This window comes from Tripterygium wilfordii, chromosome 20, assembly GCF_013401445.1.
Source record: "Tripterygium wilfordii isolate XIE 37 chromosome 20, ASM1340144v1, whole genome shotgun sequence".
In the NCBI taxonomy this organism is placed as follows: Eukaryota; Viridiplantae; Streptophyta; class Magnoliopsida; order Celastrales; family Celastraceae; genus Tripterygium; species Tripterygium wilfordii.
The window spans coordinates 9,858,011-9,884,437 of NC_052251.1; the positions used below are offsets into that span (position 1 = coordinate 9,858,011).

Below are 26,427 nucleotides of genomic sequence, written 5' to 3' on the forward strand. Positions count from 1 at the left end.
ATGGTCTTGTCAAATCAAAAGTATGTGGATCAAATAAAAGCCTCCAATGTACGAAATCAAATCCAATGTTTGCGCATCAAGTTCAAGTCAACACCAATGATGACCAAATAAAGACCTCCAAGGCACTAAAATAAATGGATGCCTTCACAACATCAAATCAAGCAACACATTCAAGACATTAAATCAAGTCAATGCCTATGATGATAAAATCAAGACATCCAAGGCACTAAATCAAATCAATGTCTTCACGACATTAAATCAAGCCAAATGCCTCAATTACATCAAGTTCAAGTTAACGCCTTCAAAGAGGGATCAAATCCACTTTAAAATCAAAACGACATCAAATTCGACTCAAATTAAGGCGATGTCAAATCTAAATCTAAATTGAATCAAATCCAAGGTCAAGACAAGTTTTTTTGCAACTATTAATTGGAGTATGGTGCACGAGAGATAAAACGTTTTGGAAGTTCGTTTAAGAAAAAAAAATAAAAAAACTTTGTGAGAAAATAATTGGATTGATAGTCTTAAAGAAATACGAGTATTTTTGTCTAAGAAAATAATCAATGATATATTTGTTGTGTCACATGTTGAGTCAACATTGCCACATCAAATTGGGATATATATAATTGGGATACCTAACACTACCGTTTAATAAAACCTTGAAGTGTAAGTATATATATTCAATTTAAATCCATAACCTAAGCTATAATATTTTGTCACAAAAACAAGAGTTTTGGAGGATTCGAATCATTATGTGAGTGTGTTGTATGTGTGTGAGTTTTAAGTGTCATAAAAAATTGATTATTGATGAGTCTGATTTTTAAATGTAAAAAAATAAAAGAAACTAATATCTGGATATTTATTTATTTATTTCTGAAAATAAGAAGAAAAAAAGAAGAAGTAATATTCAGATATATATTACGCAAATTTATTTTTTATTTTGCACCTCATTCACTCTCTTGATTCGTTTTCGTCCTACCATAAACACTGACGTCTCTTAATATCTTCTTCACCTCCACCCCTGCTATAAATTCATCGGCAACGTTCCCTAGCCCGTAATCTTATTCTCTCTCGTTTCTTCGGATCTCCCCTTTAGCTCACCCGCGATCTCCCAGCCAGCGCCGGATTCGGATTTTCTCTACCTGTTTCGTACCCTATCAGGTATTTTCTGTTTTTACACTTAAAATTGTTCGTGCATGATTGTGAGTTGGTTGTTTTTGTGATGGATTTTGTGTTTGCTGGTTGTGTTTGATTGGCTTATTTGCGGGCTCTCTCGTCTCTGGATTGTGTGTGGGTGCGGTGGGGCTTTGGTCACTGGTTCTTGTTTCTGTACTTCCTGCTTTGTTAACAGCTGTGCGCTCTCTTAATTATTTGAATTTTGAATTCAAGTATGTCTCTTGTTTTATGTTTGTTGCTCGGATTAAATTTTGACAGAAGATAGAAATTTTCTGATAAAATTTTGAAAGAAGCAACGGAAATCTGCTTGCGGATGACTGAGATTGTATAATTTGGTGATCCTTTCTACCTATGTGATTCCGCGTATGTGATAAGAGTTTTTGTTCTCTGTCTGCCTGATAGAAGGTTGAAGATGGAGCCCATGGATATTGTTGGCAAGTCGAAAGAGGACGCTTCACTTCCCAAAGGTCAGTTTTTTTTATTTTCTTTTGATGTTAGGTTAATTTGAGATTGCATTTATTAAGTATGTTTGGTCTCCATTTTACTGCTACGCAGTTGAAGTTTTAGTTTTTATTTTTGAGGAAAAAGGGGAGGGATAAAGCTTTCTCGGTTTGCTTTTTATTTCGATGCATATAGGATGGGGAATAGTAATTGTTTGTCACACCGACTCAGTAAACATGCCCTAGCCCAATGGAGAATGAAGGGAACTTTGAGTCCCACTATACAAACAGAACGCCTAGTGCACCATGGATTTAATTGATACTAGTAGTGTGTGGGTGATTGCTTCATCGCTTGAATGTCCAATGTGGCTTTGCCTTTGAGGGGTTCCATGTTTTCAAAACAAGAATACCTATTAAAATATGTATTCTAATCACATGTGCCTGTATGAATTTTCCTCTCAACAGAAATCTTATCCTCTCTTTTAATCTCCTCATCTACTACACCAACTGACTCACATTTCTTCGCCGTCCTTGCATCTTACGGCTAACTCTTTCTAATTATGATAATTATGACTAAAGTTATGATCTTTCATATTTGTTGATATTATTGTGGCCACGCTAGAATCCTAAAATACCACTCGTGCTTCGAATATGCCAGTAAGGAATCTGACAGATCTAATTGGATTCTTGATATGTCTCTCCCTTGCATTTATTCCTTCATAGGTATGTGTGTGTGCAAGTGTGTGTGAATTTTTCAATGGGGATTGAGGATTTGAGCCCTTGCCCTCAAGCACAGTGGGTAGAACTTGACCACTTAAGCACTTAACTAGCGGTGCTCTTCTCTCCAGCTTTATATCTAAAAAATGGTTTTGTGGTTGGGTCATTCGACACACCATGATGCCCTTAGGTAAAGGTTTAAGTCCGCTGTATACGGTATGGAAAGGATGTAAGGCTATGAGGAGACAACAACATGCCTGATAAATGAATAAGAAATTTATTACTGAAAATTAAGATTTTTGGTTTTAGGGTTTGAGTCCTCTTTCATGATATTTTGAACTTGCTCATGGCTGGATTGTGGAAACTGAAAATAAAAGTGCACTTTATGTTCTCTGTCACTAATGTATTTAATACTCATATGTCGTAGAATTAAATGAAATGATATTTACCTAATAAGGGATGAAACATGAATTAAATCCAAGGTGTACAAAGTGAGACTTGAAGACCTTAGAGTTTATGACTCACCTCTGTGGCTCTGACCCATCCCAACCATGCCCTCTCCCCCCGTCTCTTAAACCCAAAACCACACTGGTTTACCGTCGTCGTGCAGGTTTCGTGAATTTTCCTATGGAATTTTGTTAAGAATTTGATTAGATTTCACCTTAAAACCAACAGGGCTATTTTGTAATATGACAACAGGAATTGAATTACGTCTATTAGGATTCCATTCTTATTGCAATACGAACAAAACTATATTAATTCGAAGCGAAAAAGGAATCAAAACATGTAGTTGTTGATTTTTTGGTGGTTTTGTGCCTGTTAAAAAGAAATTTGATACCTTTTTAACTTAATGGGATATCATGAATTACCTCTATTAGCCTTGAAGCATATAGTTTCTATAATGGATTACTTGTAAGTAATTCTATGGTTCAGAAAGTGATCAAAACTATGCTATGTTCTATTTTAACTGTAGTTTTACTCGCTGTTATGTGGAAGAGTTTCTGTAACCTTCAATCTAAGTAGGAGCGGGGGACACATTTTCAGATACTATTGGTTATCACTTTTTTATTTGTCCTTTTTGTAGTTTGAGGTGTTCATGTAATAACTTAGTCCAGACTTTCCAATTTGCAACAATATCCATAGATATTTGGTGAACATAAATTTGGATGGGGAAGACCAATTAAGCCAGCCAACTAATCTTTATGGTTATTTTTCTTCCTTATCTTTATCTGGCCCCCCCCTTTCCCCTCCCCCACTCCCAACCCTCTCTCTCGTTATCATTCATCTTTTTCCTCAATTTTTCCTATCTGTTCTCCCATTGATTGTACTCTCTTTCTGTGTTTCCCACTCTCTGACACCATCGATTTCTCATCCAGAGTTCTTTTTGTGTCAGTTCCTTATCTTTACAGATTTCTCTTGCTGTCACTTCCTCTATTTTCCCTCTAATCCCTTGGTAACTCATACTATGCACCCATAAACCATTTCCACATACAGTCATGAAAGGGATATCAATTTTCAAAACCATTAAAATCGCGTTTCTTATTGCTTTCACTCGTGTTTTTTTCCGGTCCCTCGTCTTTTTTTCTAAAAATCTAATATTTTGATGGTGCTGCTTGTTATGTGTGTGTGGTGTTTGTTTTGCTGGGTAGAAATTGGGGAGGTGCTTGGATTTCATGTCCTTTTGCCCACCATTTATGATCCTATAGAAGGTCAAAGCTACTTATACTCGTATAGTACACTAAGCGAATTATCTATTTTTGATTTACATTTCTACTTTTCCTTTTGCCTTCATCCATTCTTATTGCTTTAACTCATGTTTTTTCTAGCCTCCCATATCCTTATCTTTTTTTTTAAACCTTGCACTTTAATTATCGTAGATGCTTTTCAGCCGGCTTATCTTAGCTGGTTCATCTGTACTCTTCAATTCATGGAAATAAATTGGTTGCTTGATTTTTGGATTAGTGTCCAATGAGAGATTATGTGGTGGGTATAGTGTGAAGACAAAAGTTCTCTGGGTAATGCTGCCCATTCATCATGTGGTTCATCTAGAAAGAGAGAAATCATGGAACTTTTGACTCCAAGAAAACCCCTTTGCATTAAATATTTATTTTTCCTTCAAGTGTTTCAATCTGCTTGGGGCAATTACCCCAGAATCCTTGTAATTCCATGGGTCACTTACTTACTTCCCCTTCGGTAGTTTGATAGAATTTTCATCTTTCCAAAAAAAGATACTAGAGAAGTTCGGTGGGTGACAGCTTCAGCTTGTGGTGGAGGTTTCTTATCCTTTCTGTAAATTATAATATTGGAACAGGAGAGGTTTGTCTCCCTATGGGTTTGAAAATTTTCATTGATTCTATGGAATTGATTTTTAGTGTTTCTATCTTTCTGATTGCGTAACCCTTCACGTCGGTTGCTTCTTTTTCTGTTGTTTTTTTTTTTGGCTCTAATGAGTTTGTGGAGTGTTTGTTTACAGGAATTGAACATGTAACCTCTAGGTTGCACCCTACTATTGGGTCTTATGTTCGCCTGTGCATGGGAGTTGTTTACCTACATTTTTACTTACCTGATGAGTTTGTAAATTGTATGTTGCAGCGACTATGACCAAAATTATTAAAGAGATGTTACCTCCAGATGTTCGTGTTGCAAGAGATGCTCAAGACCTTTTGATAGAGTGCTGTGTAGGTAAGATAATCATGAAATTCTATAGATCTTATTTAAGCCAAGTCTTCGTTCTATAACCAGCTTAATAATTTTTACCCCCTTTGGATTCCTTGTTCCTGGCCTTTTTAAGATAGTTTCTGATGGGCTGCTCAAATTTTCCCTCTAAGTGATTATATTCTTTATTGCTTTTCTTTGAGTTAGCATACAATTAGATATTTTGTTTGCGATCAGTGAAAAAAATTTAATTTAGGAGGACGTTTCTGGTTTTTATTTTTTAATTTTTCAGTGTAACAATGCAGAATAGTATGGGGAAAGGCTTCGTCTTTTATTTTGTTATGCAAGAACTTCTTGTTTCTTTGTTATATTCCTGTAACATATTAGCTTCCAAGGAGGAAGTGATTGTCTTTTCTAGCCATATGTAAATCCAAGTGTTTGCAAATGAGAAAAAAGTGATAAATTGTTGTTATGGTTTACTGCATCAATGAAGACAATCATTTGCAAGCACTGACTTTTTTCCTTTGAAAAGAATGCGGTCCCTGACGGTTTATGAAGATGTAATTCTTACCTGTGTTCTGCAATTTATGCTTATTGATAATCAGTGAAATTGTACTTTTATAAATGGCCCTGACAGAGTTCATAAATCTCGTGTCATCGGAGTCCAACGAAGTTTGTGGCAGAGAGGACAGACGGACAATCGCACCTGAGCATGTGCTCAAGGCCTTAGAGGTTTGGCCATCAACCCTTCTTACATGTTAAAGCTCATCAGGGCGTATGTCTCGACTTGTGAGCGTCCTCCGATGTGAAATTTGCTATGCTTAATTATGTTAGTCATTGTTGCTGTTGTACGTGCTTCTTCTTCTTTTTCTCCCTGGTATTGTCAGATTGTTGTCCATACCTTTCCTCTGAGTTGTAGGAAGAATCACAGGTTCATGCATAACTTTTCATAGCAGTGATCTGAATGGTATTTAGTTGAATTGGTAATGAATTTTCTATAGGGATGTAAATTCAGACTCATCAGGGGATTAAGACTGCAGGCAAGTGGCAAGCCCCCCCCCCCCCCCTCTCTCTCAGAGCAGAGTGGTTCGAAACCTCACTTCCCCAAAACGACAGCTTACTTTTCAGAAATTCAGACACATGAAATACATCTACTTCTTGGACGGAGATGAGATTATTGGTTAATTTATCCCATTAGATAGGTGCTGGTATAGGATTTTAAAGGCTTTAGCAGGTGCATATATGGGAATCTAAGCCAGTATACAATGGTTACTTACGTAGCATGGGGCCAAGTGTTCTACTGCTTTTTCTCATTTGAGATATTATGAGTTTGTGGTTGTTTGAGATGTTTGTTGCAAATAAGGGGAAGCCAACTCTTACCCTTTTTTTAAAAGCCAACTTATGCGTTTATTAGTCTTTGTAGCTGAGAGAATTACTAATTCATGGTTCACTGTTTCTGTACATTATATAAATATGTTTCTTTCTTTCTCTGATCTGTCAGGTTCTCGGGTTTGGTGAGTACATTGAGGAAGTTTATGCTGCATATGAGCAACACAAGCTTGAGACAATGGTAATTGAGCAGCATTTCTTTTTCCTTCCATCAAACTTAGATTTAAGGGCAATTTTTGAGATTAGTTGCATTGGATTGATGGACTTTTTGATCCTTGGTCTGAGTGATTCAGTCTTCAGCATTAACAGATTAATTGAAATATTTAATGAAGCATTTTTCTCCCTTTATCTTTGTTTTACATTTTGACTGTTTTTCTGGGGGGGTTGAATTAGGAATGAGAATGGAAAATCATGGACCTTCCATGCAACTACGAACCATAAACTGAGAAACCCTTGCGTCTGCACTGTTAATCCTGATAGTCTGTTTGGGAATGCATTCCAGCAGGATTCTCTAAGGGGAGGTGGCAAGTGGAGCAATGGAGCCGAAATGACGGAGGAAGAAGCAGCGGCTGAGCAGCAGAGGATGTTTGCTGAGGCACGTGCTCGAATGAATGGTGGGACCACCGCTCCTAAGCAACCGGAAACTGACCCAAGTTTAGAGAGCTAACTTTAGGACCTTTTAGCCTTCCTTGAAGGCTTGAACCATAGGCAAGCATCCTTGACTCCTACACAAATGCTTCTAATCTTTTGTATCATGTACAGAAAGTCATTGGCAAGTGCACTGGCCTTTGTGGATATGCTCTTTCCTTTTGTACTCTATATATGACTCATATTTATACCTTAATGTAATTAGTGACAGTTTCTCATACTCCTTTCGCTTTAGAATCTATATATATGTGGTTAAGGTTATTGTCATTTGCATTCCATCTGATCTCTGTTTCTTTCTGTACAAAATTGTTATTAGGGTTTGTGCTACACTGCTACTAAAGAGACTCACTCTTCTGCTGTGGTATGTCACCTATCCAGGTTTATAATTGTATGATGTCATCATTTTATGTTGTGGGACCACCTCTGAGCGGGCGGGACCACTGTTCTAGTGATGTGTCAATGTCCCTAACAAATGGATGGTGCGGTCCCACAGACAATAAGTTGTCAGTTCGCAGGTAGGTGTAAGTTTAGTACTCACTTGACCCAAGTACAGGGGATGATAATTTAAAACCTTGTTTTGATCCACCAACACTGCCCTGTACATTGAGCACTTTTTTTTAAACCCAAGGAACCATCCAGCTAGCCTGTACTTAGATTGCCAAACCAGTTTGCATCACACTGTAACAGTTAAAATTGGGTTGAAACTCGTGTGGGTAGGGGTCATAAAGAAATATTGTCGCTGGTTGGTAATATTGTCGCTGGTTGGTTTGAACTCTCGATTTCAGGTGTCATGTGTTATAAGTTCGGAAAGATAATCAACTACGCTGTCACTGGTTCCTGTATATGGAGCACGGTTACACTACAAGACATGTTACTTGAAGACGGATACTGAACAATGTGCCCTGAGCATGTCTTGGTGTGAATAGTGGCTTGTTTGGTTGTCCATTCTCTCATACTGTTTTTGTATTCAGGTCAAAAGTGTCAGTCAAGCAAAATCTCTCCCCTCCCTGTCCCACAAGAAAGTGAAATTACAAACTTGTTGTCCCCTTAGATTCCTTTCTTTTTTACCTCTCTCTCATCTTGCTAAATCAGTTTGTGGGTCACCCAATGTTTCTTTTGTCAGGATTCTCTTGCACTACCAATAACAAAGGACTAGAAACAAGTATTGAAATTGAAGCCCTACACTTAAAATAAAGTGGAAGAGCCAGAGTCTCTCGCTCCCCTCTCAACCTTTCACCATCTATAAGGAGTTGCCTTCTTCCTAGTGATTTTGCTTCCAAAGCTTGTCATGGCTAGATCCTCTCTAAACTCCTCTTCCTCTAAGAGACACTTTCACTGGACCAAAAAGGTTGGCTCTGATGATGAGGTTCCAACCTTCAAGTCCTTTTCAAAAACCAATGAGGAAGAGAAAAAGGAGAATCCCAAGAGCAACTTCTCAACTCAAACTCCAAAGAAGAAACTGCCTGCTCTGGCCGTTTCTCGGCTCCGGCTGGCTCTTGCTGCTCTTGGTAGGAACCGGTCACAGCTACCGCTTGGACCTAGAGTCGTCGGTACCCTCTTTGGGAACCGCCGTGGCCATGTTCACTTTGCCTTTCAGAAGGAACCCAATTCACCACCAGCGTTTCTTATTGAGCTAGCAACACCAATCAGTGGTTTGGTTAGGGAAATGGCATCAGGGTTAGTGAGGATTGCATTGGAGTGTGATAAAGAGAAGGAAGAAGAAAAGAGCAAGGCAGTGAGATTGCTTGAAGAGCCAGTGTGGAGGACTTACTGCAATGGCAAGAAATGTGGGTTTGGTACAAGGAGGGAATGTGGAGCAAAGGAGTTGAAGATTTTGAAAGCTGTAGAGCCAATTTCAATGGGAGCAGGTGTTTTGCCTGCTGCTGCAGGGGATGAAGAAGCAGCTGATGGTGAGGTCATGTACATGAGAGCTAAGTTTGAAAGAATTGTTGGGTCTAGAGATTCTGAAGCTTTTTACATGATGAATCCTGATAGCAATGGAACTCCTGAACTTAGTATCTACTTGCTTAGAGTCTGACTGCAACCATGGGAAAAGTCTCAGTACCCTTTTTCTTTCTGTTTAATGGGTTATGGCTAGTAAGTTTAGATCTTGAACCATGGTAATGGAGCTTGGAGGGCTAGCTCTCTATCTCCAATTACTTTATGTTTTTCTTTCTTTTTTCTTTCTTCACTCTCCTGTTGAGAAAATGGGAGGTGGGGCTTTCAGTGTATTTTGGTAGTAGTAGGTGGAGGGGGGAAAGAAATACATTACAGGTAATATGAATGGGAGGTGGGGTCATCAAGGTGTACATGTGTAGTTCTTTTTTTTTCTTCATATCCTATGTTAATGGAGGCAAATGCAATCATCATGGTCATTGAATTTTGGGTTTTTTTTTTTTAATCTCCATTGATATCTCTTTGATCCTTAATCATACATTCTCTTACCTTGTATCAAGTTAATAACGAGAAAATCACAGTGATTATCAAGTGTCACTCTGTAGATAATGAAATGATGGTTAGATAATGTTAAAAACCTTTAAAAAAATAGTCATTAATTCCATCTATATGTTAATATGGTATATGATGTTATTCCCCTAATAAAATATGGATCTCATTCAATTGTGTTAAGAGTAGTGGAGTAAGGGATGACATAATATCAATGGATCTTAGGGTTTTGCAATTTTCAATTTCCGGAATGTACAATTCTCGTACAATGGTAGGACACTTTTGTCGTATTCTCCACTATTATATGTGAATTATAAACTCAGTGAAATTCGAGAATTCCGTCATTTATAATACATAGTCATCTCCATGTTCCCATTTGTCTTGATTTGTGGCTTTTTTCCATCTCTATTTTTTGAGAAATTGAGAGTTCATCACTATCCATTGATATAATATATGTGTATATATATATATATATATATGAAAATTCTATCCCTCACATTATTTAAAATGAGGGATCCATTTAATACCATTCATTATGTGTAAGTATGACCCCCACACGTTATGGGGTCCGCACGTGAATGGTGTTAGATGGTTAAAGTGTGAGATCCCGCACCTGAAAAGCTCTCTCTATATATATATTAATGCTTTTTCTTTCTCTCCTAGTACCCTTTTTTCCTGTTTAGCTAGGATGGCTTGGACAAATGTTCTACACAAAGACATTTGGTCTCAAAGTGTGAGATGTTCCTAATATTGTTTTTGGTGCTTCAATTTCCTATTTAGCTAGGATGCTTTGATAAATATGTTCTCCCCAAGACCTTTGGTCTAAAAGTATGAGATGTTCCAATTATTGTTTTTGGTGCATAAACCTGTGTGGAGTGATCCCAAGAAATATTTATTGAAACCCTAATCATAGAGGTCATCAAAAGCCAATATATACATGTACATATACATATATTTATACATGTGACAGCTGAATTGGGCCTTTCCCAATTCTTTGACTGCTTTTTCACATTTGCCATTTTTCTTCTTTAAATAAATTTGAACCTCCTAATATCATATTATGCTGGAATGACATATCTACCCCCAACAATAACATACAAAAACATTATCTATATGGGTATTTTGGTCACTCACTTACATACTTCCCTAATTTCAAGGCTTTTTATGTATACACTTTGAAAGAGAAAAGAAATAAAAAGAGGAAAGTTTGTGGCTTGTGGGTTACAGCTAGGGAGATGTTAAGATTAGGGTTTAGGCACAAAACTCGAGGGGGCTGTTTTTTGATAATCTACTCATCATTCATTCTTTAAAAAGTAACGCACCATTAATTTGCTTTATGCATTTGTGAAAACCATTGGGCCGCAAGAAAGGAAAAAAGATTCCTAATTGAGGTGTAATTCCGCTTTGACCGTTAAGAATAGGTAACTCGTTATCCTCTATCTTTGTTACTATTGCATTTTATCGCGTATTGTATTACGTCTGTAATATTTGAGAATCACCGTCAATAATTTAGTGTAAGTAAGGTCAGGATGATTCTTTGATACATGGTCTAGGGCTATTGACAACTAGTCGATTAGGCATTCTCAAATGTAACAGACTAGCGAGTGCATCTTTGATGCAGTCATCGATTCTCCTGAGAGTTTATACGGTGGTTTCCTCCCCTAATGATTTGTTGAAGTGGAATGTGAATGGTTCATCACTGGGCAAACCAGGAAGAGCTGGGATTGGAGGTGTTCTGAGGGACTCATATGGACATATCATTTGCTTGTTCTCATGTAGTGGTGAGGTTTGTGATTCCAATGAAGCGGAGCTGAGGGCAATTGGTAAAGCTATGGAGATATCGGTTTCCAGCGATATGTTATCTGGGAAATAATTTATTATGAAATCTGATTATAAGAATGCAGTATAATGGGCTAGGCATCAATGTGACCCTCCATGGAAGCTAGCTCAAATCGCCAATGCAATCAACCCTATCAAAACTAAAGTTTGAACACATATCTCTGCAACACACTTTGCAAGAAGGGAATGAAATGGCAGACTTGCTGGCAAAGGAATGAATTAACAGAGTGGTAGATTTCATTTGGTGGCTTTAAGTATCAAGCTCCTCAACTGTGTATAAAGTTTTTTCGCATACTTATCTTTCTATATTTTGTTCTCAGGCCATTCATATTGACGCCCTACTGTAAGCTTCCGTTTGGTTTTTATATATATATTCTCTGTTGCTTACAAAAAAAAAATCGAAGGAAATCTAGTGAGTCGTTGGTTGCGTGGGCGGTTAGAATTGTTCGCGCCACGTTGGGGACAAGTGAGATTGAGCCGAATAATGTACGGGTGAAAATGAGGCTCTACAGAAGTGGACTGAAAGCCCACGAGACTAGAAACCCCGAGGGAAAACTCTCAGTTGGTTTGAACTCCCGACCTTAGCAGCATGCATCCGTCATAAACCCTGAGATATAATCAATTGAGCTATTGCTCCATGGTTGATGGTCATCTAACACTCTTTTTTAGCTATTTGTGACATTTAATACCCATCTATGATCTAACCTACCATTTTTCCTTCAACTGGTGCATCTGTTCTTGCTGAACCAAATGGAGTCCAAACAACTAATTTTGGAAATAATGCAATCATTGAAAAGAACCTAAAAGAAATTTTCAATTCTTAACTGAAATACAATTAATAGAACTACTTCTTTTAGGGCATGCATGTAGACCACAGGTTATGATTAGGCACCATAATTTGGTGGATTTGTTTGATACTGTTGTAATCTTATTAACATACTAATTACTGATTTTTGCGATTAGGAAACCAAGGGCCAGACCAAAAGTAGACACTATTGCTGCTTTAATTAGGGAGCACATCATCACAAGTGATATTGAAAAGTGATTCATTGTTCATGTTGCCAAAACAAAGCAATCTTGGTGTCATTATTTTTTTTTCTTGTAACAGTGAATGACATCATAGAAGCTTATCATTTGGACATCCGATATGGACCTAAACTCAAATTGTAAAACCCGCACGTACTGAAGTTTTTCACCCGAAGACAGGGTAAATTGGGCCAAAACCATCAGCTATAAAAATATAGGTATTGCTTCCGGTGGTTGGTGTCATCATTAGCTGTAATGTAAAGTTGGATTAGTTATCTTAATAAGTAATAATGTATTTGTACATGTCCCATGATAGTACTACTATTAATTCCTCTTTCCATTATGCTTGAGTTGCTTTTAAAAACACTAATGGGACCAACAAGCATAGAACTCAATTACCAGTTGATGCATCTGTTAGTTTAGTAGAAGATATAAGAGGGAGGGTCATGTAAAAATGCATATTTTATATTTAGAATAGTTGTTTGGAATTTCATACTTGAGTGATTAACTCTAATCATGAACACATAATTTGAATCAATCACTTTTTATAATAAAGTAAGCGGGGTTAGAGATTTGAACTTGGATACTACTAAATCGAATATCTACCTTAACCAGCTCGACTGGGATTTATGGAGTACCCGATAAACAGTAAGACTACCATAGATTTACAATGAGTCACTAATTGAAATGATAAGGATGGTGTGTATCACTTTGGTGACAAGGGTTCGAATTTCCCCTCCCCGATAGACTTCAAATTTAATGTTAATTCAAGTTTATAAATGAATTACACACTATAATTGAAACTTGAATGACACAAGAAGATTAGTACAAATAGATACTTTCTTTACACGAATGCTAGCCAAACACCCTAAAAAAGCTTGGATTTAGCAAGTCTTGGGAAAAATACAGTCCAAGCTTAAAAGGACAACGTAATATGATAAGCAACACAATCTCTCTTGTGGGGGCATGGTTTCTGCATCCCATGCGAGTAATGAAGAAACAAATACCTACCAAGTAACGATCTTTTCTTCGAATTTGAGCAGAAGCAATCTCTCAGGAAGAAATATGGGTAGATAACATAATGGTTGTCTCCTTGCCTTTTTCCCTGAACCTCCTCTTTCACCTTTGACGAGCAAAACCTGGCTGAATGATGTGATTTGCAACACGCAGTCCGAACATGACCATAAACCGGAAACATGGATATGCAAGCTGCATCAGTTGCAGAAGAAAACAACAAGCTCATATATAAACATATAGTAAAAGAGACAAAGAGAGGCCTAGGAGTTCCCAAGAGCGAAGAGAGAAGGGAGTCACGAGGAGCTCTTCAGGCATCTCTTTTATGAGGGACTACGTCCACAAGCCTCGTCTTTGCTCTGGAGCAAAGAGTAAATAAAATCACCATACCTGAAGAAGCATGGAGGGGGCTGCAGCAGGTTCTGGATTAACATGACTTCTGGTTTTTCTTCCCTTTAAAGTACTAACTGATGGGCTATTGGCAGTTGTTATGTCCCAAAAGCTTCGTTTCTTTGCTGTTGGGGCTGGTGATTGAAACCGGTAACTAGGGCTCTTCAGTTCTCCAGTATCTACTCCCTTCGGGCGCAAGCTAGCCCTTGTTACTATCCTTTTTGTCCCTTCCAATCCTCCTCCTACTGATGGTTTGTTGCTCTTTCGTGAATGCTCACGAATAATTTCATCCTTTTTCTTTAGCTGCAACGCGTGATCTTTTTTCATTCTCTCAATTTCTCCCTCCAATGCCTTCACATTCTGCCTAAGTTCTCTGACTACTTCCTCTGCTCCCTTTTTCCTGGATTCTGGTGTGAAACAATTACCAGTTAAGAAAGACGGTCTAGCTCTTTGTTTTTCATTCGGTTGGGCAGTGGACGGAGGAGTTAAGAGAGACGTGACTGAAGAAGGGGTTGGAGAGGACTTTGCAGCCAAGCATTGTGCTTGGACAGTCAGCAGCTTTTGTTGTTGGCGTGCCAATAATGAACGCAATTCACGATTCTCTTTTTGCAATTCCAGCAAGAGTTTGGCCTGATCAGTTTCAAATTCAGGTAGTCTCTGTATCTCCTCATTTGCTTCACTTGCCTCACTTGCCTACATTTGTGTACGGGAGAAGTTGGAAATGTTCCTTAGGATCGTTGTATTTCATAATTAAACATTCGAAAGCATAAAGATGTATGGCAGAAGTATATTAGAATTTGTGGTAATGAGAAGTCAAGAGACTTAACCTTGGTTCGGATCTCCTTGGCACGATCAGCCCAGTGCAAGGTGTTTTGAGTTTCCCCAAATGAGGCATTACTTGGACTGATATTAGCAATCATAACAGTGTTGCAAGCTCCCCCTAACGAGTCCTTGAGAAGTTGAGTAAGCTTTGAGTTTCTGTAGGGTATATGTTTCTTCCCTTCAACAAGAGCATTGATGCAGCTACTTAATGCAAGAAGTGAACGGTTTATGTTTGCTCCCTCAAGTGACCTAAGAGTTCTCTGATCAGTGGCCAGCGCTCTTTCTGACCCCGCCAGATCAATTAGCGAAAGCTTTCCCACTCTATTGACGATGTTCATGGATGCGTCCTTGACTCGGTATTCAACCACCACCTAATTGAACAATATCAAGAATGGAGAAGAAACTTAAAAGCAACAAAGCTTAAAAGCTATATATCCTATAGACCACCAGTTCACCACCTTATGGAGCTCGCAGGAGTATTCTCAAGAACATGGAAGAAAAAACAACGGCTAGGACTTTTAGGGAAAGAAAAGAACAGCACACATTTTAAAAGCTATGTATCCCTATAATTACCTGCAGAATAGCATGAGAACGTGAAGATGTCTCGTTCACACGAGTTGGTTCAGTGGTTCGGTTTTGGTTTCCTCTTTGAAGCATCGCCATTACCTGCCATCAACAGAAGAAAAATATAATTTCCCTTTTCATTCTATCAACTGTCTAATGTTCAAAGTAGCGAATAGAGAAAAAGGAAATTTACTTCATCTGTTGAATAAGCTCTATATTGTGTAAGACCTGCTGCCACGATCCCCTATCATACATATCAACAACCATAGAGTGGTTTACTAATCAGTCAAGATATTCCAACTCCAACATTAAAATCTAATATAAAATGGCAAATCATTTTGTATGGAATTAGAAATTTCAATCAATAGAGGATCTAAGAATCCAAGGGGCTGCCATGATTCATGACTGGCAAAGGATAGTATATTTGGGATTCATCTTCAAGAAGCCAGATAAAACATAGCATATTGCAAAGAGAACAAAACCAAATTCCACTTTACAATGACTTTCAAAGAAAAAAAAAAGAAAGAAAAAGCACAGTTTAGACAAAAAAAAAAAACCTGTTTATCTTCTCTGAGGACTAGGGGCCTTCCAGGAGAGAGCAAATCTCTGACAGTTTCGTTATAAACCTCAAGATAGGAGAGATGAACTACATGGTTTCCATCACCACTCCTCTGCCTAATTTTGGTGAAGAGATCCTTGATTGCCAAAACCATGACACCTGGGTTCTCGACGGTACCCAACATTGTATAAGTTTTTCCAGCTCCTGTGGCGCCATAGCAGAACACCGACCCATTCCTCCCCTGCAGAACTGATTCAACAAGCTCCGCGGTCCTAAATTTAGATGAAGAGGTATAAGTTTTCTGTTAGTTCTTCTCATATTGAGTCACTGCCTTCTGTTAAATAACAAAACTAAGTACACATTTTTGTATTGGAAACTCATTAAAAGTAAAGCCGAATTGCATAGAATCAGTATTTTTCGTTCTTGACAAATGTTAGCCAAGAAGCACCTGAACATAAAAATACCGAAAAAAGGCAGATCATATGGGATCATAAATCTTCAATGAAACCAATATGTAACTTGTATAGTTCAAGCAACATTTGCTATTGTCTATTCAACGTAACTATTGTTTCCTGTTTCGCTGTCTAGAAATTCAAAAGATGGAAAAGGAATTAATACATGCACCAGATGTTTTATTACTGAAGTAGAAACTTCCTCTTAGCTTGAGGCTAATAATATGCTAACACGTTTGAATTGAAAATTAATTAGTATGTTATGACTTGCTCAATCTTCTCTCTCTTTCTCTTTTTCCTATTGTATTAAGATTTAAATAGAACTAATTAAAAAATTTGTTCCTCTACCATTGTTCCTGGTGAGTCTCTTTTCCTGTTTGGTTGTGCTTGGCGATACAATGGAAGGAAAAGGAGATAAATTCACTGAACCTTTTTCACTATCCAAAGAAAGAAACTTCTCAGTTACCAGATTATATCATTATAATTGGATCATTTATATTATGGTCCTTTACTTCAAGGACTGAACTTTAAGATTTGCAGATGCACTGCAATGAAATAAGAAGAGACACAAGAAAATTGTTTTCAACAAGTCTAGAGGTACCCAATCACATAACATTGATTTATTTTCGCAAGCACAAAGCCTAAGATACACTATCAGCAAAAAAATTAACGATGGAATGACAAATTAAGAAAATCATTCAATTACAGGAACTCAACCAAATAGCAAGCTAAGGCTTAAGTTCAGACACTTACGTTACGGAATAAACTTCATGTTGAGGAGTTGAATCTGGAAAGGAAGCATCAAATGTGAAGTGCCGCCCACGGAGCCTCTTTAGCCTAAGATAGTCATTCTCATTGGCAAATTCTGTCAAATAAACGTCTTTCCTGTTCACAATCCTGACACAACATCGCGAACCTGCGTCTTTCTCCTTCTTGGCCATTGGCCTAAGCCTCACAAACACAAGAATCCGGCTCTCCCTGGTCCCATTTTTGTTCATAACAGCCTCTAATCTCTCTGTATCTTGCACAATCTTAGACCCATTTTGATTGATCCCTCTTGGTTCCGTTTGTGTCCCCAAACCTCCCATTACTAGCTTTCTTGCCACTGTAACACCTGCCCTTCTTGTGCTAGATGGAAACCCGAGGATCCGATCTGAACCCACCACCATGTTCTCTTTCGCATCATCAATAGGAGGCTGAGGCAACACAAAGGTTCTTGTTACTGTTGAATTAGCCATTGAAGGATTTGTGGGCATGTTGTTCTCTTTCATGGCATATGATTTCGACTCTTTTAAATCTTTTTCCTCTCTTTTGCAAGAACTGAGTAGATCCACGCTTGGATGTGTTAAGAACCTCTTGTCTTCAGGCTTCGGAGACGGATTCTTGAGACCTAAAGAGGCTTTCTTTTGCTGCTCATACAGTGAAGACAAAGCTTTCATCTTCTCTTTCAAGCCATGGTGTGGATTTCTCAAGTGAAGACTCCCATGGTCTTCACTTGGACCATTTTGTAAAGGATTGATAGCTTGAGACCTAGTTGACACTGGCATTCTAAAATTTTTTCAGCAACCAAACATGCCCAGATGGGAGAAACAGCTCAGAACGCAAGAAAGATGAATATTTTCCTGGAAAGTAGAGATTTTGGATCGAGAATGAGCACTAAAGATCGGTCGAACTGCAGGTAAGCTAAAGAATTGGAAAGAGAGGGAAGATCGGATTTAGACGATTTGGGGAGTCGATTTGGGGGGAATCATAGCCGTTGATATGGATTTGATCTGACGGTCAGTAATGAGTTAACAGAATCAATTTTCGAAATGGGAATTTTAAAAAATGATTGTTTGTAACGGTCAAAATACTGTCAGGAGGGCCACAAACGGTTGGCTTATAGGGTCCACCCGGAAATCTCATGCTGCACGGGAGAAAGAAATCCCTTCTTTTTAATAATTACATTAATTATTTAATTAAAGATTAAAAGATTTATTCTTTTTTTTTTCTCGAAATAAGCAAAAGCTAAATGTGCATTTTTATGGTGTATCTCGAGAGCACCGTATTCTATGCAACCCCCGTTTTTGCTACCACCAGATTCTACTGTTTGGAATATTATGGCCCACATAACGTATGATCAAATTGTTAATGATTGATCAGAGAAATGGGCGGTGAGGATTTTGCCATGCTGGCTAATTCTTTTCATAATTTAGTGGTTGGATCTTCATGAGGGACTAATGATGACAAACATTAGCTTTCAGTGTAACAAATATAAAATTTTGCCTCTCTTTTTGTCTTTTTTTTTAATTGCTTTTGAGGTCAAATTTGAAATGGCGGCACACCCCATGGTGCATGTTAACCATGACATGAGTGATTTGTTTTTTTGTTTTTAATATAAGAATGAGTGATTTTCTTTTTGTTCCAAAAGAGGGTTACATTAGGGGTTTTTTTTTTAAACACCGTAGAAATTTGTTATTTGAACATTTAATATGGGTTTAAATTAGAGTCTTTAGTCCCGCATGCACATAAATTTTCTATCTGACGACATGGTAAATGAAGCCAAAGAAATAATGTGTGGCGATAAGGATGTTGTTACCAATAGGAATCGAACTTAAAATCTTTCGAGTTTATACCATTTCGTTCAGAGATATTCACTACTTTAGGACGAGCGAGATATAATTATATGAATTGGCCATAATTAAGTTCTTATAGTTCTAAGTAATGGAAATTTTTTTTTTAAAAAAAGAACCAAATCATGAGAATTTATGCAGGCTTTTGTGGTGGAAGATGTTATGATTATGTGGCCTTCTTTTTCTTTTCTTATTTTTTGTTCCTTTGCCTTCGGCTATACTTTTGTTAAGCAAATAGGTCGGGCCCCGAAAAGGTTTGGGCCTAGAATTATGTCCAGGCCCAATATATGGGCAAAAAAGAAAGCTTGGGCGAGCCAGGTTTTTTTCCGAACCTATTGATCCATAATCAGGCCCGGATTATCACGGGCCGGACTTTTAAGTTTGTGGGCCTAAGCCCTAATGTAATTAGAAGACTCTTATTTGATCGCTCAAAACTCAAAAGTCAAACGGGTTTTAGCTTACGTATGATTCGCCGACTGTTTTATTAGGGTTTAACGAACACACCCTTGCTCTCAAAGCAAATCTCGTCGAACGGGCAACTTGGCGGCCATGGCATCAGAAGACGCGAGCTCGAAGAGTAAGGGGAAGAGAAAGCGAAATAGAGGGAAGAAGTCGATTGTAGAAAATCCAGAACCGGAGCTGCAAAATGCTGAAATTGTTGAACAGGCAGAAGGAGAAGATGAGGAGAAGAGCAATAGTGAGGGACATGTTGAGGAACGGAAAGAGAAGAAGAAAAAGAAGAACAAGAAGATGAGGAAGGAGAAGGTTGAGGGGATAGAGGTTGAGGAAGATGATGAGGAGGAGGAAGAGGAAGTGGAAGGGGAGGGGGAAGAAGAAAAAGGGGACGAGAAGAAGAAGTTGACGGTGAAGAGTGGTTCTGGGATTATGAGTACCGAGTCATTCGAATCGTTGGGATTGTCCAAGCACACTTTCAACGCTATCCAGGAGATGGGTTTCCCGTTCATGACTCAGGTACTCGTTTACTCTACATATATGTGTCTAAATGTGCCGACTTTGAAGACGCTGTTCATGTTTCTACACTGCATATATTTTTCGTTGTTATTCTAGTGCATTCAAGTTTTGAGTGGTGTCTATTATGTGGTGTGCATTTTTCTCTGTAGTCACAAACTTTGCATATGGGGAGTAAGGTTTGTTAAGATAACAAATTGTTTCTACTATATAGATGAACTCATGGTGTGGAACCTTTTTTGAGTAATTTGCTTCGTTATCATTTAAGTTCTAATTGAATTTAGGGTTAGCTCTCGCACCATATCTATTATTGATTTAAGAATATCGGTATGGAGTGACAATACATGTTTATAACCTATCCCTTCTCCTCCAGTGGTGGCAATTGGCAAATATGAAGATAGGAGTTACAGTTGGCTGTTCCCCACTTTAATTAGCCACAAAATACACCCTTCATGTTTCTTAGTTTCCTTGAATTTTGGTCTCTTCTCTGAAGTTAATTCCTGCATTATGTAGCATTTGAAGTTAGAACCTTGATCTACCTGTTCTTTGGAAAAGTACAAATTATAACTAAACTTCTTGATTATGGTGGATGTCATAGACAAGAGTTAGAATGAATTTAGTGATTTTTCGACACTTGATGACTTTTCTATTTGCTGTGTTAATGTTTAATTGGCTTCTTTTTAAATCATTAGAAACACTTTGTTAATCTTTCCCCGTTCAAAAGATTTTGTCAAAGTCTTATGATTTTATAGCGACCAAAAACATGATTTTTCCGTTGTGTATTCGTGGTCATGTCTCTTCATGTTAATGGTGTATTCAAAACTTGTCACTGCCTGGTACAGATTCAAGCCAAAGCAATTCCTCCGCTTATGATTGGCAAAGATGTTCTTGGAGCTGCAAGGACTGGTTCTGGAAAAACCCTTGCGTTTCTAGTACCAGCCATAGAGTTGTTATATAATATCAGTTTCACTCCTCGCAACGGAACAGGTGTTATAGTCATTTGCCCAACAAGGGAACTTGCCATACAGGTGACGAGTCTTGTGCTCATTTTCTCCTATATAATCTTTTACTTTTTTTGCTGAATTCTCTTTGGCTTGTGTTTTAAGGGGTTATGGAAGAATACCTTAGATACTTGAGCATTGAATTGATAGTTCGCCTAAATTAAAGTGATAGGATCCTCAGCTCGCACTTTCTTTACATTTTAAGTACTTTAGAAAAGGTAAAGGTCAAGGTGGCAATGACAATAAAAATAATTGTCTCATATTACTGCTTCTCGTAAATTACCAAAATTTCATCATTTATAGTATTTTCATTTAAATATATTTGTCAAACTTTCCTTTAAATTGTTTAACTCTTCCATTTGTCACCCATTTGTTGTTGTTAAATTTCGAAATGGATATAATTCAGACTCATGCGGTTGCAAAGGATCTTCTGAAGTATCATTCGCAGACCCTTGGCATGGTTATTGGTGGTGCAGGCCGGAGAGGTGAAGCAGAACGTATTGTGAAAGGTGTGAATGTATTAGTAGCAACCCCTGGTCGGCTTCTGGACCATCTTCAGAATACGAAGGGATTTGTGTATAAGAACTTGAAGGTAACTTTTATTCAATTTTAAAATTTGTTTAGTTCCCATGCACTGTCCTTTGTTTCCCAAGTTCAATGCCCATCCCCAGCCCCATCCCCTTTCTGAAGAAGAGAAGAATTTGGATTGTTCTTCACTTTTGATCTTGTGAAAACTAAATGTAGGTGAAAATAAATATGCTTAGCTTAAAATTTAGTTCTGCTGAAATTGGGTTTTCATTATGTGTCCACTCTTCAACTTTTGATTTTTGTAAGCCTTGAAGATATCCACGTCCATTTGGATTTTTGCTTCAATGCCCCTTTTTTTGTCTTATCTAGTTGCAGTAGTTGTTTGACCCATTTCTGTTTGTTCTGTACCCTTTACATCCACTGTTGTTTTCCACAAGCTGTAAGTTCTGATTGCTGAAATTTCTTGTAGTGTCTCGTGATCGATGAAGCTGACAGGATATTGGAGACAAATTTTGAGGAAGAAATGAAGCAAATTATCAAGATTTTACCAAAGGTAAGTTTTTAGGTGGTGGTGTTGAGAGGTGACCTATGGTAGAATCATGGGAAGCTGAGTAGCTGACATTTATGGAACGTTAATGTTGTCAAGTTTGCTTGAATCTTTTCTGAAACTCTATTTATAGCAGCTAAAGTAGATTTATTGTTTCAGACATTCCTTAGGTAATTATTAAGAATAAGCAAAATGTTATTATTATTATTATTTTTTAATTATTGGGAATAGTAGTCGCAAGGGATGTCTTTAAAGGGAAATATTAGTTCGATGGTGAAGTTACATGTGACTTATTCATATAATTTCATTAACTAATTTGTTCCCATTTTTTCAACGATGTTTTGAAATCCTGCATGCTTGTTCGGAGATGTTATCAATTTTGCATTTTTTAGAATAATTTTTTAAAAACACAAGTAAAACTAATTTTGAAGGACGAGAAAATGCAAAACACGTTTGGCAAATGTTATGTGCTTCCAATAGAATTTTCGAGATTAAGAAACAGAAAATTGTTTGGTAGCCTGTGTTTCAAAAGTTTTATTTTCATTAGTAAAATATCAATAGCTTTAACATCCAAATCAGTGAAATCGTTATAGCGCCCCAATTGGAGCAAGCATATTGTCCATATTGCCAAGAGAAACACGAGTCGTCCATATTGCAATTATGTGACGCCTACATGTAGGTGATTTGATAGGTGTAACCCAGGTCTAAAAGCAATAATGGGAGTATGTTTTGCCAGCTGAATAGCTGGTTCCATCATCTGCAAAGAAATTGTAGCTCCTTATATTTGGTTAGAAGATTGCTCCTTGCTGCTTACAATGTAATGTCGATTTCTGAGTGAAAATTTGAACCTAGTCTGTTGTCTTTGTTTCCATGATTTATTTAATTGGAGGCAATGTAAGTTTAGTCACTCAAACTCGTTGATACAGTTTAGCTATTTCTTGAATTTTTTAATTCCCAGTTCTAATCTCAGATGAGTAAATTTGCATCCAAGCTTTTTGGCTGATTTAAGTTACTAATTGGTTTGCAGAAGAGGCAAACTGCTTTATTTTCGGCAACCCAAACTAAGAAGGTTAGTGCTCAAAGTTTATAAGAATCGATTTTTCTCTCTCTCTGTCTTCTTCTATTGATTTTGGTTTGATCCCTGTATTTTTTTCTCTCTGTTTTTATCTTGAGCTGATCAGGTTTTTATTCTTCTTGTTTTTTTATTAAACTTACAGGTTGAAGACCTTGCCCGTATATCATTTCAAACAACTCCAATCTATATTGATGTGGATGATGGGAGAACTAAGGTAGGTATCTAGTTGATAAAAATGCACGCGCGCACACATATACACACTTGTATAGGTCCTTGTGCATGACATAGCTTTCAAACTAACTAACAATATGTTGTAGGTCACTAATGAAGGTCTGCAACAAGGCTATTGTGTTGTGCCTAGTGCGAAGAGATTTATTCTTCTATATTCATTCTTGAAGAGATATACATCAAAAAAAGTGATGGTCTTCTTTTCTTCATGCAACTCAGTCAAATATCATTCAGAACTTTTGAGATATATTCATGTGGATTGCTTTGATATTCATGGAAAGCAAAAGCAGCAGAAACGTACCTCTACCTTTTTTGACTTCTGCAAAGCAGAGAAGGGTATCTTGCTTTGTACTGATGTTGCTGCTCGTGGACTTGACATTCCCGCTGTGGTAGGCGTACTATCTCATCAAACTTTTTCGTTTTGCTAAGTTTTTAGGAATTGCCAATGCAGTTATGATTTTGTTGCTCTTTCCCCACTTTCTTCATCTTTTGTAGTTTTGGCATGCCATTGTTTATATTATCAAGTACTAGTTGTGTGTCATTGTTTTCTTCAACCAGTTTTAGTTTTCTTAATTTTATTGGAATGTTGGAGATGTGTGTCAAAGTCAAACTGGTATAAATGGACAGGGTTAACGTCCTAAGCTCAAGATGCACATTGACTAATATGGAAACTTAAAATGAATGCTGAATGGCGGTTACCAATCTCAATGGTCGTGTATTAGGGTTGATCATCAGTTGGTTAGGAGTGGAAATGTGATCAAGGATTAGACTTTGTAAAAAAAATAAACTTAAAAGGCCAAAAGAAAAATGTTAAAAGGGAAAAGCCGACCTTATTGTAAACGGCTCCCCACACTGGGGTGTCAGGAAGGTAGATATTAGTAGCCTTACTTTGCCAGTACGATTGTGACACCAAAGAGACAGTAGAGTGACCATACCTTCATGACATGGCTTTTGCTCTTACATAAAGGCCAAATGTTGTCAAATATTTGAAGCAATATTTTTTTTTTGTCATGACATGCATTTGTGCTTCCTTCCTGGAATTTTTCCAGAATTAAAGTATGTATGGAACTGTGCTAACTTATTGGCTTCCTTGACCTTTTGATTACAGGATTGGATTGTGCAGTATGACCCTCCGGATGAACCCAAGGTGTGTGGTTTTAATATTCATTAAATGTCTTCTAGCCTGATTTCACCTGCCATTCTTATTTGTTGGTGGTGATTTATGTCTCCTTCAATCATATTTCAGGAATATATTCATAGAGTTGGTAGAACAGCCCGTGGAGAAGGTGGGAAGGGAAATGCCCTCCTCTTCTTGATTCCAGAAGAGTTGCAATTTCTCCGTTATCTAAAGGTACCTTGAATTCAGTGAAAGAGAAAACTGGAACCAAGATGATTTTGGAAAGTTTTGTTTAATGTCGTGGACATTCTTCCTAAATTGCAGTAAATATTTTCTATAGTGACGTGATAGCAGATAATTACTGTAGTGACATGAAAACCAGATAATTACTGTAGTGAGGCTTTCTCAAAAGTCATTTTTTAATTTTGATTCGTAGTATGTTTTAGCAACATGAAATTTTGAGGATTTTCACTGAATGAGAAATGAAAATCCTTGAAGTCGATTTGTCAATTTACATAATTCTGTCTCAGGCAGCAAAAGTTCCTGTGAAAGAGTACGAATTTGATCAAAAGAAGCTGGCAAATGTGCAGTCTCATCTGGTAAGTTCTTCCATTCACTGGGGTAGATGGTTCGTCTGGATAGCTAGTTGCTGATATATTAAGTATGTACTACTTTTGGGATTGATGTAGGAGAAGCTGGTGGCTAACAACTACTATTTGAACAAGTCGGCTAAAGATGCGTATCGGTCATACATATTATCGTATAATTCTCATAGCATGAAAGATATCTTTAATGTTCATCACCTTGATTTACAGGTACCAACATTTTCTTTGACAATGTAAAAGCCAAATTATTATTCCATCGTTTCTTTATTCTTTCTCAGTATGCTTTACTGTTTTGTTCTGAATTCTTTCCTAAATGCTCGAATACCTCTTTGGTAAATTAATAAGGAAAATATTATGTATATAGTCATTATGGTTATTACCAATATTAATAGCAAGTACTATCCCTTTCTAACAAATAACAATGGGGATATTTTGGAGACGAAGATAAAAAACGGCGTGGAATTCTGCCATGTTGAGCAGCACACTAAACAAAACAAGTAGGAGAGTCATTGTAAGAAAGTCTGGTAGAATATTGTTCAACTTTTATTTGCCAAGAAGATATTTTATGTTCTGATCTGTTTTTCCTCCTGAGCTCGTAGTGGCATAAGTTTAAGCTGCAATTTCTTTTTTACGAAATTAAGTAATTAGGTAATGAGTTGACAGTTGGATGAAGAAAAGTAAGTTAAAGAGACACGATCAAATGAATTATTATTCAATGACTTCAGTTAATATGGATGGAGAAAGTTGTGAATTTCTTATATGTGAATGTTTCATGAATACGTGAAATCATGGGGCCATAATTTTTTCTTAACAAATGACTTCGTTCTTAATTTGTTTTGGTTGTTGTCTGGTCTTTTCAGGCAGTTGCTGCTTCCTTTTGCTTTTCTGGCCCTCCTAAGATCAATTTGCACTTGGACAGTAGTGCGTCCAAATTTAGAAAGAAAACGCGCAAAGTTGAAGGAACCCGTAATGGGTTTAGTGATGGCAATCCTTATGGGAGACAGGGAGGTGAAGACGATAAAAGACAATTTGTAAGGTATTAGCAGGATCAGTGCTTGGAGTTCACACATGAATCCACACTAGTACTGTATGAGTAATTTTAGTTTTAGGGTTCAGCAATTTCTTGAGCGACTGGACTCTGAAATTTTGTTTTCTTACCATTTTTGGTGGTTCTCTCGATGATGATAGCAATGAGAAGAATGTGTAACAGAGGTTTTGATAATGGCTATTTGATGTTGTTGATAGTTAATTTTCTTGTGAACTGCACGTATGTTGATATACTCAATGGATTGGATTCTTAGCAAGTGATTTGCAGTATTGATTCAGGCTGTCTGTGCGTGTCATATTCGCTTGCGGACTGGATTCTTTAGGGACCCAGAAAAAAAGCTTGGACTGAACCAACCATTGGAGGGGACGAATTCAGAGTTGATTTTGTGCTTTATTTTTCCGTTTGTTGCCTTGAAAAGTATCTTCACTTGTCTAGAAAACAAATGGGTGGGTATGTTCAATATAAAAATAAAATTATTCTTTATCGTAACACAAACCAGAATCTCCAGTCTAATATGACAATGTAATCAAATTTTCATAAATTTTTTTTTTAATAATCGAG

The 26,427-nt window shown here is 37.4% G+C and overlaps 4 protein-coding genes across 9 annotated transcripts; 3 read left to right on the plus strand and 1 right to left on the minus strand.

Annotated features, from left to right (window-relative positions):
- Window positions 1-950: 950 nt before the first annotated feature.
- Window positions 951-7,301, plus strand: LOC119987326 (protein Dr1 homolog). 5 transcript variants are annotated; one of them, XM_038832205.1, is made up of 7 exons: window positions 951-1,161; window positions 1,352-1,388; window positions 1,579-1,643; window positions 4,926-5,015; window positions 5,626-5,720; window positions 6,490-6,558; window positions 6,880-7,292. In XM_038832205.1, exons 3-7 carry the CDS (start codon window positions 1,589-1,591, stop codon window positions 7,042-7,044), a joined length of 474 nt encoding a protein of 157 aa, XP_038688133.1. In that variant the 5' UTR covers window positions 951-1,161; window positions 1,352-1,388; window positions 1,579-1,588; the 3' UTR covers window positions 7,045-7,292. The 5 variants fall into 5 exon arrangements, with proteins under 5 accessions (XP_038688133.1, XP_038688134.1, XP_038688135.1 ...); XM_038832206.1 differs by having other exon boundaries at window positions 1,582-1,643; XM_038832207.1 differs by lacking the exon at window positions 1,352-1,388 and having other exon boundaries at window positions 6,883-7,301.
- Window positions 7,302-7,901: 600 nt separating this feature from the next.
- Window positions 7,902-9,405, plus strand: LOC119987325 (protein MIZU-KUSSEI 1-like). Its single transcript, XM_038832201.1, has one exon. It carries the CDS (start codon window positions 8,314-8,316, stop codon window positions 9,061-9,063), a length of 750 nt encoding a protein of 249 aa, XP_038688129.1. The 5' UTR covers window positions 7,902-8,313; the 3' UTR covers window positions 9,064-9,405.
- Window positions 9,406-13,079: 3,674 nt separating this feature from the next.
- On the minus strand, window positions 13,080-17,834 carry LOC119986607 (kinesin-like protein KIN-8A). 2 transcript variants are annotated; one of them, XM_038831241.1, is made up of 7 exons: window positions 16,890-17,834; window positions 15,683-15,956; window positions 15,319-15,369; window positions 15,135-15,227; window positions 14,567-14,932; window positions 13,740-14,432; window positions 13,080-13,544 (listed from the first exon to the last, which is right to left on the minus strand). In XM_038831241.1, the coding sequence occupies exons 1-7, from the start codon at window positions 17,681-17,683 to the stop codon at window positions 13,455-13,457; spliced, it is 2,361 nt and encodes a 786-aa protein (XP_038687169.1). In that variant the 5' UTR covers window positions 17,684-17,834; the 3' UTR covers window positions 13,080-13,454. The 2 variants fall into 2 exon arrangements, with proteins under 2 accessions (XP_038687169.1, XP_038687170.1); XM_038831242.1 differs by having other exon boundaries at window positions 13,080-13,478; window positions 16,890-17,831.
- A 1,382-nt stretch (window positions 17,835-19,216) lies between these two features.
- On the plus strand, window positions 19,217-26,132 carry LOC119987529 (DEAD-box ATP-dependent RNA helicase 51). Its single transcript, XM_038832460.1, has 12 exons — window positions 19,217-19,720; window positions 20,560-20,745; window positions 21,125-21,310; window positions 21,716-21,799; window positions 22,821-22,862; window positions 23,011-23,082; window positions 23,186-23,485; window positions 24,205-24,243; window positions 24,343-24,447; window positions 24,744-24,812; window positions 24,903-25,028; window positions 25,679-26,132. Exons 1-12 carry the CDS (start codon window positions 19,298-19,300, stop codon window positions 25,859-25,861), a joined length of 1,815 nt encoding a protein of 604 aa, XP_038688388.1. The 5' UTR covers window positions 19,217-19,297; the 3' UTR covers window positions 25,862-26,132.
- The last annotated feature ends 295 nt before the right edge of the window (window positions 26,133-26,427 follow it).